Source organism: Fukomys damarensis, unplaced genomic scaffold (genome assembly GCF_012274545.1).
Source record: "Fukomys damarensis isolate Sample0158 unplaced genomic scaffold, DMR_v1.0_HiC HiC_scaffold_14, whole genome shotgun sequence".
NCBI classification, from domain to species: domain Eukaryota; kingdom Metazoa; phylum Chordata; class Mammalia; order Rodentia; family Bathyergidae; genus Fukomys; species Fukomys damarensis.
Genome location: NW_022900926.1, coordinates 36,222,355 through 36,235,752, shown reverse-complemented (window position 1 = coordinate 36,235,752; position 13,398 = coordinate 36,222,355). Strand labels below are relative to the sequence as shown.

At 36.2% G+C, this 13,398-nt stretch overlaps 1 protein-coding gene across 5 annotated transcripts in view; it reads left to right on the top strand.

The window, feature by feature from the left end:
• Nucleotides 1-13,398, top strand: part of Adgb (androglobin) — a 116,676-nt gene that overhangs the window by 682 nt on the left and 102,596 nt on the right. For 4 of the 5 annotated variants that reach the window (XM_019209945.2, XM_010639550.2, XM_019209941.2 and 1 more), the window contains exons 2-5: nt 3,601-3,763; nt 8,201-8,293; nt 11,354-11,425; nt 12,036-12,245. In XM_019209945.2, the coding sequence (XP_019065490.1) occupies nt 3,601-3,763; nt 8,201-8,293; nt 11,354-11,425; nt 12,036-12,245 (538 nt within the window). The remainder of the gene's footprint in view (nt 1-3,600; nt 3,764-8,200; nt 8,294-11,353; nt 11,426-12,035; nt 12,246-13,398) is intronic. The other variant, XM_019209944.2, reaches the window with a different exon arrangement.

Below are 13,398 nucleotides of genomic sequence, written 5' to 3'. Positions count from 1 at the left end.
GGGAAACTGAGAGAAGAGAGGAAGGAGGAGGAGGAGGGTGGAGGAGGAGAGAGGAGAGCTTCCGGGATGGCTCACTCAAATCTACATTATAAAGATGTATTATGAAGACTGTTCATTCAGGATTGCCTTAGGGGAGGGGATGGAAGGCGAAGCAAGCCCTACGGAGGGATGAAACCGGTTATGAGACAAGTGCGCAAAAGATAGGCTGAAGTCACAACAAAGAAGAAAATCAAGGGTTGAAAATTCTAATAGAAAAACGGTTTGAAATACAAGTGTGTGTGCTTTTATGAATAAAGATGTAAAAGAGGGCGTCCAGATCCCAAGACCAGAGTTACTACTTTTCCTACTAAGTCAAGGGAGCAATGCTAGCTGCAGTGTCGGACAGCCCCCAAAGAGCACAAGAAGGGATATTTGACACAGACACCAGAGACGGGATGTGTCCTAGGGTTCCGCTGTGCAGCAAGCGGGGAGAGAGGATTATGTCAGAGAATGTTGTAGAAGCCCAAAGGGGAAATCCACACATCTACCCACATTCTGCCCTCCAAACCTCCACTGCACATCATAAGCCAAACCGGAAAAGAAATAGAAACAAGATGGGAGATTATTTGGTCAGTCTCTACCGGCACGTTAAAGTTTACAGCAGTTCCAGTTAAAAATGATAGAGGTGAACAATAAACACATTCTTTTCTTTCGTATACATAGCAGATACATTTCCTACTTTGTTCAGGCACTTTCCCAGGTGCTGAATAGAGAGGGAATCATCGAAAATTCATCATTCCTGCCACTGTGGGACTTACAAATCTTGTCTGTGGAGACACATTAAGTACAAAGATCAGGGATTCCTGAGAGTTGTCAAGTGCTGCTGAAACAGCAACAGAAGATGCCCAGGAGTGAGCGGTGTACACAAGGATTCAGAAAAGCCCTTCATCACGCACAGCCCCAGGAGGTGACCTCTGGGAGCCACTTCCGGGAAGGCCACTGCAGCACTCTGGTCGCTGAATTCTGTGTTCAGTTCTTTTTATTTCATCTGCCTCCATCTATCAGCAGCATTTGGGTCTGTTGCATATTTTCTCGTTTTTGAAAGAAAAAATGACTTCATGTGGTTTTCCAAGCATCACGTTCTATGGTCTTACCTGCCCTGACACCGTATTAGCTTCCTATTGCTAATAATAAAATACTACCAGGTTAGCATCTTAGGTCACACACATTTGTTATTGCAGAATTCCAAAGGTCAGAAGTCCAAAGTGAATCTCTCTGAGCTAATATCAAGCTTTCAACAGGGCTCCATTTCTTTCTGGAGACTCATGAAGATAATCTATTTCCTTGACTTTTTTTGGTTTCTAGAGGCTTCTTATAGTCAATCATTGTTTTTCGGTTTCCTTTTTATTATTTATTTTTTCTTATCACATGTTTGTAGTACATAATGATCACATTCCTTGTGGGGAATTGGTACATCAATATAACATATCTTAATTCATCTTTTTAAATGCCCATCCTCTTCCCTCCCTTCCCTCTCCCTCTATCTCTTAGTTCTTTTCCCTTATCCAAAAGACCTATCTCACTATTTCCTATTATCTTTCTTTTATATTGCTCTTTATAGTTTGTATTTCTCAGATAAGAGAAACTATGTGATACTTAAGCTTGTGTGTCTGGTTTATTTTATTTAACATGGTTTCAAGGTCCATTCATTTTCCTACAAATGAAACAAGTTTATCCTTCTTAATGGCAAAGTACTACTCCGTTGTGTATAAATACTACATTTTAAAATCCATTCTTTTGTTCTCATATTCCTTCATTTGTGGCTCCTTTCTAAACTGTTTCCTATGTATCTTTTGGTCTTCTTTCAACATAGCAGCAAAATGTTTACCATATTTAGCGATATCATGTATCCTGCTCAAGCCCTCCTTTGGCTTCCTGTCTCACTCAGATGGAAGACCTGTGTCTTTCCCTTGGCTTGATCGCACTTCCAGTTTCATGTTTCCTGTTGTCTCTTTGAAATCATCTCCCTTTACCTCTCCCACTCACCCAGCTTCAGCCATGCTAACTTCCATGTCAATAAGGTAAGCTGGCATGCTGGTTGTGTCAGCAGTACTTGGATGTTTGTACACCTGCTGTTTCCTGCATCTGGAATGTTCTTCCCATAGACATCCACATAGCTTACGTCCGGCATTGTAATTATTTAAATGCTGTCTTATTATAGATACCAGTGTTTCAAAAAATTCCATACCTTAACTCTTCAGTTTCTCTTGTTTTGTGTTTTCCCTTAGAATTTTCAGTTTAAATATACTACTTGTTTTAGTTTATGTGTTTGCTTTGTATACAGAACCAGTACAATATAAACTCTGTAACAGTAGGAATTTTATGTTTTTTGTCCCTCCACTGCTTATCCAAGGGTCTGGAGCAAAATTCTAGAGTCACAAGTAGTTTATTAAAGTCTTGAGAAATTTTTGAGTTGCTACTTTAGATTTAAATATCATAAATGTAAAAAAAATAATACTCAGGGTTTAAAGATAAGGAAACTGGTGAGAGTAGAAAGATAGGCCCATTTATTGTGTAGAAAATTGGTGAAACTATATGACAAGTTTTAAATATGCATATATTGTGTGTTAAGACACTATATTAAGTTTTATACTAGGGGAAGTATTAAGGTATGGAAAGATTTAGTAACAAGGACAGTCACTGTAATGTTGCTTGTAAGAGTGAAAAAATTAGCCAGATGTGGCATGCACCTGTAATCCTAGTATTCTGGGTGGCTGGGGCAGGAGGACTGAGCATTTATGCCTAGCCTGAGAAGTGTAGGGACTTAGTAAGGCCCTATCTCAAAATAAAAAAATAATTGAAAAAAGGGGTTCTGAATGTCTTTCAGTGCAAGAGGCAGGGTGAAAAAATTTAAAAAGTCAGTTCTCCAAATTTCCAAATATAGAAGCTTAGTTAAATGCATAGAAAATATTATGAAATATAAAATGAAATATTATGTATTTTAAATTGACACATGGACAACCATTCATAGCCATACATAATACTATGCTGATAAGTGGGGAAAAGGCAGTGTATAAAAAAGAATATGCAGAATGATTTCATTTTTAAAGAAAAGATATATCGCAATATTAGTCTGAGAGGATAAATAGATATTAACTGTGGTGTCTGTGGGGTGAGCATGTTTTTCTTATTTAAACAGTTTGGAATTTGCAGTTTTTAAAGAAGTAATGCTTCTATGGTACTGTTACACTTGAAATCCAAATCATATTTGAATTGACATCCCAAATGCTGTTACTATTATAAGTATAAATAATTTTAAGTGTGAATTATGTCTAAACATTCTTAGGTGCTTGTGATAATACCTAACACTCTTCTATGTTTGAGCACCCTGAATTAGTAAGTAGGAGCTGATGTTCAGATGTGATAATGAAAGAATTTCTTTGGGATCATTTCTGTCTTTAGAAACTTAACTTATGGGAGCTGACTGACAGTTGTATTTAACATACTCTTCTGATGAGATAATTAAACTCATGCCATGCAATTGACCCAGTGTTTCATTTCAGAGATTTTAATTAAATGCCCCCTCCCCTGTCTCCTCTGTCTGTCCCCCTCTCTCCCCAGTCTGTACCCTTTTGGCAGTCATGTACAATCCAGTTCTGTTGAGCAGAAGAAGGGGAAATTCCAAATCTGGCCAGAATGGAGTGAATCTGATGTAAATGCAGAAAAGTGGGATGCAGGCAAAGGAGGGAAAGAAAAGGACAAAGCAGGGAAAAGCCCTATATTTGTAAGTAGACTTGACTGTGACTGGACCTGAGTTTGGTGTTTAATTTTGTAAACCAGTAGGGTTTGTGAAGATGAGCGTGTACTCATTCCTATCTTCCCCAATCACCATTCTGAAGGGAAATTTTGGCTTTCTGCCCGGCCTTTCCCACCACCACCTTGTCTTTCCAAGCCTCAGTTCTGAGCTCTGGTATGTTACATTTGATAAATGAGAGGAAAGAACTATGATTAAAGAATCCCAGTAAACTAAAGGGAACTTGAGAGATAAGTCAGGTTAGGCAATAGATTTTGGGACAGAATTGATAACCATGCAATTAGAGTGGTTCAGAAAATGAGAGCCTATGGTATATTTGTGACTGTTACCAGGAGATTATGGGAAAAGTGACTTTAAAGAGATCCTACGGTGTGAGATCTTTAACTGGGTCCCTCATAATTCCCTCATGGTACGTGGATGAGATCTGAGTTGTCCTTTGTTTACTTTTGGTCACGTAAACATGATGTGTTCCTGAGATTGGAGCTATGTTGAGTTCCTCCATTTACCAATTATGATTTTAGGCTCTTTTGACTAAACATTTTTACTCCATTTCTAATGACTTCTTCATTGTGACTATATATCCAAATTGCATCTGAAATATGGCTCATGTATTTGGTACAGCAACTCATTTAAAAATGTCTATCAAACATGATAAAATTTTCAAAGCATAAATTGCCATAATGGTTAGATTGATCTGTGTTGTCTTTATTTTAATAAAACATTCTAATTTTAGTATATGTGTGCCAAAGTGAGCACTACATAAAACATTCTAAAATTGTGAATATTAGCAGTTACATTTTGTGCACAAAATATAGACTTATAAATGGTATGACTTATGACAGTGATTTTGTTTCTCAAAAATTTTAATAAAATGACTGCTGATTCTGTAGCACTTGAAAAACAATATCAAATTAGTGATGCATGAGGGAATACATTCTTCGCACCATGCCCAGAATAAGTGTAAACTGTTAGATACAGGGCTTTTGAACCCTCTGGGTTCAAATGAAAATGGGCATATGTTATATATTTTTAGCAGAAGTTCAGAGCATATGGGAATTGTGTGTATGTGTATATGTCTTACTCTCTCTGTGTAGCTTTCAGAAGTTACATCATGAGGATAGATTGTAAAAATTGAGCAGCTGAGCTTTGGAAAAGACCTAAAGATAAGTCACTTCAAACTGAGGACATTCAGCAGAGAGGGGAAGGGCAAGACGTGCTTGAAAACTTTGATATAGGGAACTAGTCATCTGTTTATCAGATGACTGTGAAATAATTTTACTGATATCTGAAAGGTTGGATATGAAATTATCGATGTGATTAAAGGAAGTGGAAGTCTATTGGAAGAGCGTTTATTGGGGGAAAAGCAGGCCAGAACTGTAGCAAGTGTGCCAGTTGCCTGATGTTCATTTCACTTTGGGATGCCACATATAGTCAGACTGGCCGAACATCAGACCCCAGAGTAGATACTATGATGTTTACTCTAAGGAGTCTTATAAAATTGCATGATTAAGTGAGCTTTGGGCCAACTCTTACTGTGAACATGGCCAGTCCAATGGAGTGGGACACTATAATCTTAGGCAACATTCCATTTTATCACTTCTGCTTTCAAAAGTAAGAGAGCACCAGCTCAAACTACAGAGAAAAGTGGTAAAATCTGGAATGGAACCTTGCTGCCCAACCATAGTTCTTTCCCAAGAGTCAGCATCCGTGGACTCACACAGCCACTCTGGAGTGGTGGAAAGTGTCCATGCTTTGTGATTGCATCTCTATTGTATGATGGTACAGTAGCAATCGGTTTTAAATTGCAACATCTGTGTTTTATCAGGATCGGTTGCTCTATCAAACTCTAGCAGGTATCTTTGGAGTTTTGCAAATGGCCCTTTCCCTAGATGTGAAGCTAGTCATCAGGAAACCAGCCTCTGATGAGCTGACCCTTTGTTCTAAGTCCAGTGTCAGGTCTCACTTCTCTAGCTAAGTTATGGCGACTAAGAAGGGATATAGTGGGTGAACAACATTGCAAAGTATATAGTGAAGTCCTTTAAGGCAGATACAAGGAATTCCTCTAAAGTGAAACGACAGAAAGGTGACCATTGACTTCTTAATGTGATATGCTTAAACACTGGGGAAAAGGGAATCTCAACAAGGCCTTTTCAGCGCCTCCACCAAAGAACTTCAAGACCTGATGAATGGAAATCAAGAAAAAGGTAGTGTGCCTGAGCCTGTGTCAGTTTCTCCTGGCTGCAGGAACAAAGGGTATTGTCTGGGATTGCCAAAGTAATTAAAACTTGAACCAAAATCTAAGGAAGGGGCAACTACAGAGAAAGGATCGAAACAAATCCCCTACCATGAATGTGATCGTTATGTATATTTAAAATGTACCAAAAATCTTAATCTGTTAAGAAAATTTAAAAATATTTACTCAACTCTTAAGCCATGTGTATCAAGGGCAAGTTGTGCAAATGAATAAAAAGTAACAGTTTTAGAGGCCTGATAACTAAGAAGTTTCACAGTGCTGTGAAGAGAGATTGGAATTTAGGGTACCTCAAAGTGAAAAGACCCCAGTAAGCACTCTATCCTCTTAGATAGTATCGAGGAATAGGTGTACATAACATTTGATATGAAGTATGGGCAAACCAGAGTTTCACCAGCCATACCCAAAACTGAGACAAAGTGTTAACTGGGTCAAGCAAATCTTGAACTCTTCCTGCCAAAAAGAAACAAATCTGGAGGAGGACACCATTATCTAGAGCCTCTTTTTATTTTTATATCCAGTGTATATCATTCATACCAAAAGTACTAAACCTGAAGAGAAACAAACTGAGTGAGGGAAAAGCAAGGGGAAACATCAAATAATAGAAACTGACACAGGTATCTTCAGATTGGTCATATAGGGAACATTAAACTAACTAAATATCTGTGAGAAAGAAAACAATGTGAGAGAGTAGCAGATGTCTGCAATAGCTCCTTGGAAACTTCAGTTTTTCTAAGATTGATTCTTTGGACATTTTGACTGGATGCTGAACTAACTGCCTTTGTTTTCATTCAGATTCCAGTGTCTTAAATGTGTCTTAAACATATACACTTAAAATGTTTAAAGACCGGCCATTGCCTTCAAATATAACCCATTTCTTGGTCCACACTAGATTTAGGGTAAAAATAGGATTACTATGAAGACCACAGTACAATTTTTCTTATTTCTCTTTTTTTGTTTGTTTGTTTTTTGGTACTTAGGATCGAACTCGGGTCCTTGCACTTGCGAGGCAGGCAATGGAACCACTGAGCTAAATCCCCAGCCTCTTGTTTCTCTTAACACAATTTAGTTCTCTTTTCCCACATAGATAATTTATAGTCCTCAGCATTTTATTCATACTCCTAACATGTTTCATGTTGTTTCTTGTAAGGATATTCCCAGGACTTTCTGAGCTCTGAGAACTCTTACATAGTAACCATAGTAACAACCTGACAAGTCTTTAACTAGATTGCTACCATTTGAGAGTAGATATTTGAATATCATTCTTTTTTCAGATCTCTAATTGATCCATTAAAAAGTTAAAAAATTATTGAATTCATTGCATTCTTCCATTTATTCCAGAGAAATAAAAACTTATGTTCACACAACACTCTGTAACCTCTATACATAAATGTTCTTAGAAATTTATTGGTAACAGCCTAAACTTGGAAACAGCTTAGACATCCTTCAGTGGGAAAACCATGAAATATTACTGAGCAATAAATAAAAACAAACTGTAGATAACATGCAACCATTTGGATGAATCTTCAGGGAATTGTGTTGCGTTTTCCTCTTTGGAGAGAGAAAATAAAAGGTCAATCCAAGAGATTTCTTCCTGCATGTTTCAATATTATATTCCTGGAATGCAGAATAAGCAGTAGAGAATAGAGTGGTGACTGTCAGATGTTAGGGAGGGCATCTGGGTGGACTGGGCTGGTTAGTGTGGCTGGGAAAGGCACAGGAGGGATCCTTGTGCCAAGCCTGTCCTGGCTGCTGACTCTGTTAAGGTCATTGTCCTGGCTGTGACACACACTAGTGCCGGATATTTCCATCAGAGACACTGGGCTAAGGGAACCCAGGAACTCTTCTTATTCCCGACAATTGCATATGAATCTATACAATAATTATCTCAAAAGAATAACATTAATTTTAAAAATTAATAAATGAGAATCAGGTCAAAGTTCCAAGTTTCATTGATACATAATCTTGTTTATGATTCCAACAATAATAGTTCAGTGCCTTCCAAGTACTCCATGAACTAGTTCTGAGGATAAACATACAAATTGCCTTATGAATGCTTATTTGTTGATCAAATCTATACACTTATTTTAATTAGGATTGAGTTGTTTTTATTTTGGTAAAACCATAGAAAAAAGCTCAATTCATCTTTTAAATAGCATTTTTTTGAAGATCCTGAAGGAAAGATTGAATTGCCACCGTCACTGAAAATTTATTCCTGGAAACGTCCACAGGATTTTGTGATGAATCAGGTAAGAAATATTTTTATTGTTAAAGAAAATATTTGTTAATTAAAGGAATATGATATCTCAAGTGATACAAATTTCCATTTTTGAAATGGTTTAGAGTACATTTTCTTGTGGCATTCAGCGGAAAAAATTGTGTTTTTTGCATTTAAATAAAAAAATCAATATTTTCCATGAGATTATTAAATTTTAGTTTAGAGTCTTGTGTTTTCTACTTTTCTCTAAAATGTAGAATTATAGCCTGGAGCTCTATAATGTTTGTTACCATTGACTTTGCAGCCCAAGAGGTTTGCATTTGGATTTTTCAATTCAGTAGATTCCTAAGGCATTTTTCCAAAAACCACCTTTACTTTTGGATTTTTATGTTTAAACATTTGAATTATCTTGAATGAGTCATCACCTGAAAAACTTCCGTTTAAAACATTAAAACTGTAGTTATGTTAATCTAATTTCTTCTTCTTCCTTTTTCTTTTCTGCTCTGTGTTTTGAGACAGGGTCTTGCTATGTATTCTGTACTGGCCTTGAACTGACTAGGTACCCTAGGCTGTCCTCAAACTAACAGCAATCCTCTTACCCCAGGCTCCCAAGGGCTGGGACTGCAGGAGGCTATTTTTGTGCCTCCACATCTGGCTGTTTTGTTTAGCTTCTGAATAGCTGCATTAGTTTGAGTGTATTTCTTGTTCCCAGGGATTTATCATTAATGCTTTGTACTCCTGTTCAATTGTCTTATTATTCTCATTTAATGCATAGGAAATTAATAGGTTATATTATTTAGTACTAATTAAACAGTTACTATGGAGCTGTTTTTTCTATACATTTGTAGAGTCTATTAAAACTGTCTCTACACAAAGTGATTTTATCCTTCATTGATCCTGCTACTAATGCAAAACAAACAAAAAACCTTACCTACCTTACTAATAGAGAAAATTAAACATACCTAAATTTAATAAGATTTACTAAAGTGAGAGAATAAAAAAAAACTTTCTGAATGCCTACTTATAGGAGATTTTTAAGGAGATCAAATGTCCACAAACCATGCTTTTAAATTAAAATTAAACTGATGTGGTGGTGCATGCCTATAATCCCATCATTTGAAAGGCTGAGGCAGATGGATCACTGTGAATTTGAGGCCAGCCTGGGCTATGTAGAGAGTTCAAGGTCATCCTGAAGTACATAGTAAGATCCTGTCCCAGAAAAATAAACAAAAATAGTTTAGTGTTCAATAACATTGACATGCATATGTGATGTCAATGCAATGTACTTGACATTGATATGCTATTAATATAAGTACATGGTTTGTACTTCATGCAAATAAGCAATATGCATTTCACGAGGTAGGAGTCTTACAAATGTCAATAAATAGAAGTTTTCTCAAGCATCTTTTTCTTTTTTGTTCTGAGACTTTAGTTCTGAGAGATATTTTTGTACTAAAAATAAATTCACTGTTGCTCATGACACCACCACCTCTGTTATCATAATGCTGCCATCCTCTTCTATAACTAACTCTATCCTCCCTCTGCACAGATATCTTCTCATGATTCATCATGCTGGAATATGGATCAGGGCAGACATTACTGAAAATATGGCTAAGTAGAAAAGCTCTATCTAGCAGGTGTTTTTTGAGGTCTAATGTACACAGTGACAACTGCTATTTACATTGACACACTTATTAAACATGTACATATATACAGTTGGAACAAAAATCCCATGAAACAATAGTGATCTTATATAAGATGTACTCTATTAATCTGTCTTCTCCCTCTCTCCCTTCATCTCTCTCCCTGTCTTGATCCATTAAACTGATTTCATGAATCGCTAAATAAATTCAACTCCCATTTTAATAAATACAGTCCAATCTAGAACATACCATAAAATTCTAAGCAAAAGACTAAATCAAGAGATATGATTTAAGTCAGAGAGGAACTAGGTTATTAAAGATCTTAAAATCCTGGCTTTAGGGCATCAGAGTCAACATGAGATGGTCCAGTCAAAAGAGTTAGTAAGCTGTGATCATAGGGTTACAGACCAGATTTGCTTACTTTTTTAATCATTAGAGATCAGGAGTCCAGACCCTTAGACATTGATTCCATTGAACATTCTAAGATATCTCAAGATTTATTCAGTGTAGGTGCAGGTGTAGGGAATGGTGATGCCATTGTAGAGCTCTTTATATTGATATTTGTTATCTTCTACAAAGTCAGTGTCTACTGTTCATCTGTCAACAGATAACTGTTAAGTCTAATGCTTCAGATTTTTTGTATCTGGTACTTAATCTATGCTAACTGATTTTATTGCTCATTGGTACTGTGGAAAATTATGGACATTCCGTTATAGTCAAACCACAATAAACTGTGTTTATAATGTATCAGAAGAATCAACCCAGGCCTTCAAGATAGTTTTAGTTAAATTTTTCTTAAACATAAATTATTTTATTGACTTTTTGAGATGCTAGTTGTACTGATGATTGAGGGTAATTGATGATATTACCACCCATAAAAATCTAATTCTGTAGTAAAAACACTTGCATGTTAATTTAAAATGTTAAATATATAAGATTTGATATACATTTTAGCTCATTTAAAATATTTCAAGTCATATTTTCCTATTTATTATTTATAGAAATTAAATATTGATAATCAAATTTTAGATATGGCAAGATTTAAAGTTGAGAAAGATTTTAAAAACTTTCACATCTAATATTTTTCATCTGAGATAAAGATTTTTCTCCATTTATGAGGTGATAACAGCTTTAGGTTTAACTTGAATGGTTAAATTTCAAATCACTTTTTAAACTGTATATATACATGCTATTTATCTGCATATATTTTATCTGTATATTAAAATGCTCTGATTTATCAGCATTACATTAAATTAATTTCACCTACAGTTCTATCTAAGTAAGGATTATTTTAGGGAATAATTTACTTGTTTTTAAATTTTTTCTCATTCCTCTGTTTGGAAGAAATGAAATTAGGGTTAGCTTGTTTCATTAAGATGTGGAGTGTTAAGCTATATTTCCTTTATCTTTCTTATGGAATCATATCTATGTGTATATTTTTATTTCAGACTCCAGTAGTTGTGAAAGATGAGATCACATTTGACTTGTTTTCAGCAAATGAACATTTATTCTGCAGTGAGGTATGTAGGGAAGTATGAACCAAAGTTCCACTGCAGAATGCTTTCTAGATGTGGGAAAACCTTCCAAACAGCCACGCTCAGTTTTCCCTTGGTTGCCTTTAAGTTTTAGTATAACTTAGTATTTTTTCCCACTTTTTTGAAATACAAACTGAAAATTTAAAATTGTGTAAGTTCAAGATAGATAGTCTGATGCTTTGATTTATGTATGCAATATGGAATACTAGACACAACCAAGAAAATTACCTCGTATAATTTTGTTTCTGATAAGAACACTTAACATCTACTATTTTAGCTCACTTTTTGTAAAAAATTGTAAGTGCTTTCAGATGTATTTAGTGTCTGTCTCTCTTTTTCTCCTTTCTTTTCTCTCTCCCTCTTTCTCTCTGTTATATACACATACAGCTAAATAAAAGTCAATTTTGTTAGGCACTTTAGTTTGTATTCTGACTGCATTTCCTAAAAACAAAAGCTATGATCTTACTCTGTAGTCTAGAAATCAAAATGCAGAATACAGTATATGTAAAATTCAGTACTATCAAAAGTAGATTTGTTTTACCCCACCAACTGGATTGAGAAATAACCAATTAACACTAATGTCCTTTGTTTCTAGTTGATGAGGTGGATTATCAGTGAAATCTGTGCAGTATGGAAGATACTCAATGGAGAGATTTTGAGCAATTATTTGAAAGGTGCTTCAGGGGAACCTCCTATTCTCCTGTGGAAGCCTTGGGAACATATATATTCCCTATGCAAGGCTGTGAAAGGCCACATGCCTTTGTTCAATAGCTATGGAAAGTATGTGGTGAAACTTTATTGGATGGTAAGTTCAAGTTCACATGTATTGAAATTCATATCTTTCATATTGAAATATATTTGTCATACCTGAATCCAAGGCTGGAACAAATGTACTTAGTCCACTTTGGAAATCTCAAGCTGATCCAGTCATATAGCCCATCTCTTTAGGAAACTTAGCCTGGCAAGGCTCCAGGATATCCTGACCACATATCAGTAACCTGTCTGTGGCCTTTTAGGAACAAGGCCACACAGCATGATGTGAGCAATGGGTGAGAAAGTGAAGCTTCATCTGTATTTATAGCTGCTCCCCATCACTCACATTACCCCTTGAGCTCCACCTCCTGTCACATCAGTGGTGACATTAGATTGTCACAGGAGTGTGAACCTTGCTATGAACTGCACATGTGAGGGATCTAGGTGGTGTACTCTTTATGGGAATCTAATGCCTGATGATCTGAGTTGGAGCTGAGGCAGTGATGCTAGTACAGGGGAGCAGCTGCAAATACAGATTAACATTAGAGAGGTTTGACTGCACAGAGACCACAATAAATCAGCTGTTTGCAGACTCATGAAACTCATGAAAATGCTATCAGTGAGTGGCAAGTGACAAACTGAATCTGGTGGCAGCTTTCAGGTGGTAAATGAATTGATGTACTTCAATTGTACAGTTGCATCTGGTGGTGGGCTCTAAGTCAAAATCCATCACTTATTTTAGTCCACACTTATTTTAATCCAGAAATTTTAATCTTTCGTGCACTGCACAGTTGTCTCAGTCACAATTTTGCCAAGTCCACAAGCTAATTTGAGCCAAAATGAGTAAAAGACAAATGTCATTGGAGAGCTTCATTGAAAAGAGGGAAAGATCCAATGATGAGTCAGCAGAAGACTCTAAGACTGCCAACAAAAACAAAACTGAATTTAAAAGAAAATATCAAGAGTCTACTTAAATCATGGGCTCATTGCAAAGGATGATGATTCACTCTCCACAATTGCTTTGTATTATGTATGGCAACCTGCTCTCCATTGAAGACATGAAACCTTCAAAATTGCTTCACATGGAGACCAAGGGCCCTGCATTTAAGGCAAGCCTTTGGATTTTTTTAAAAGAAAAACAAACAAACAAACAAACAAACATGAGCATGAAGAACATAAGCAATTATTGAAGGCTACCACTTTAC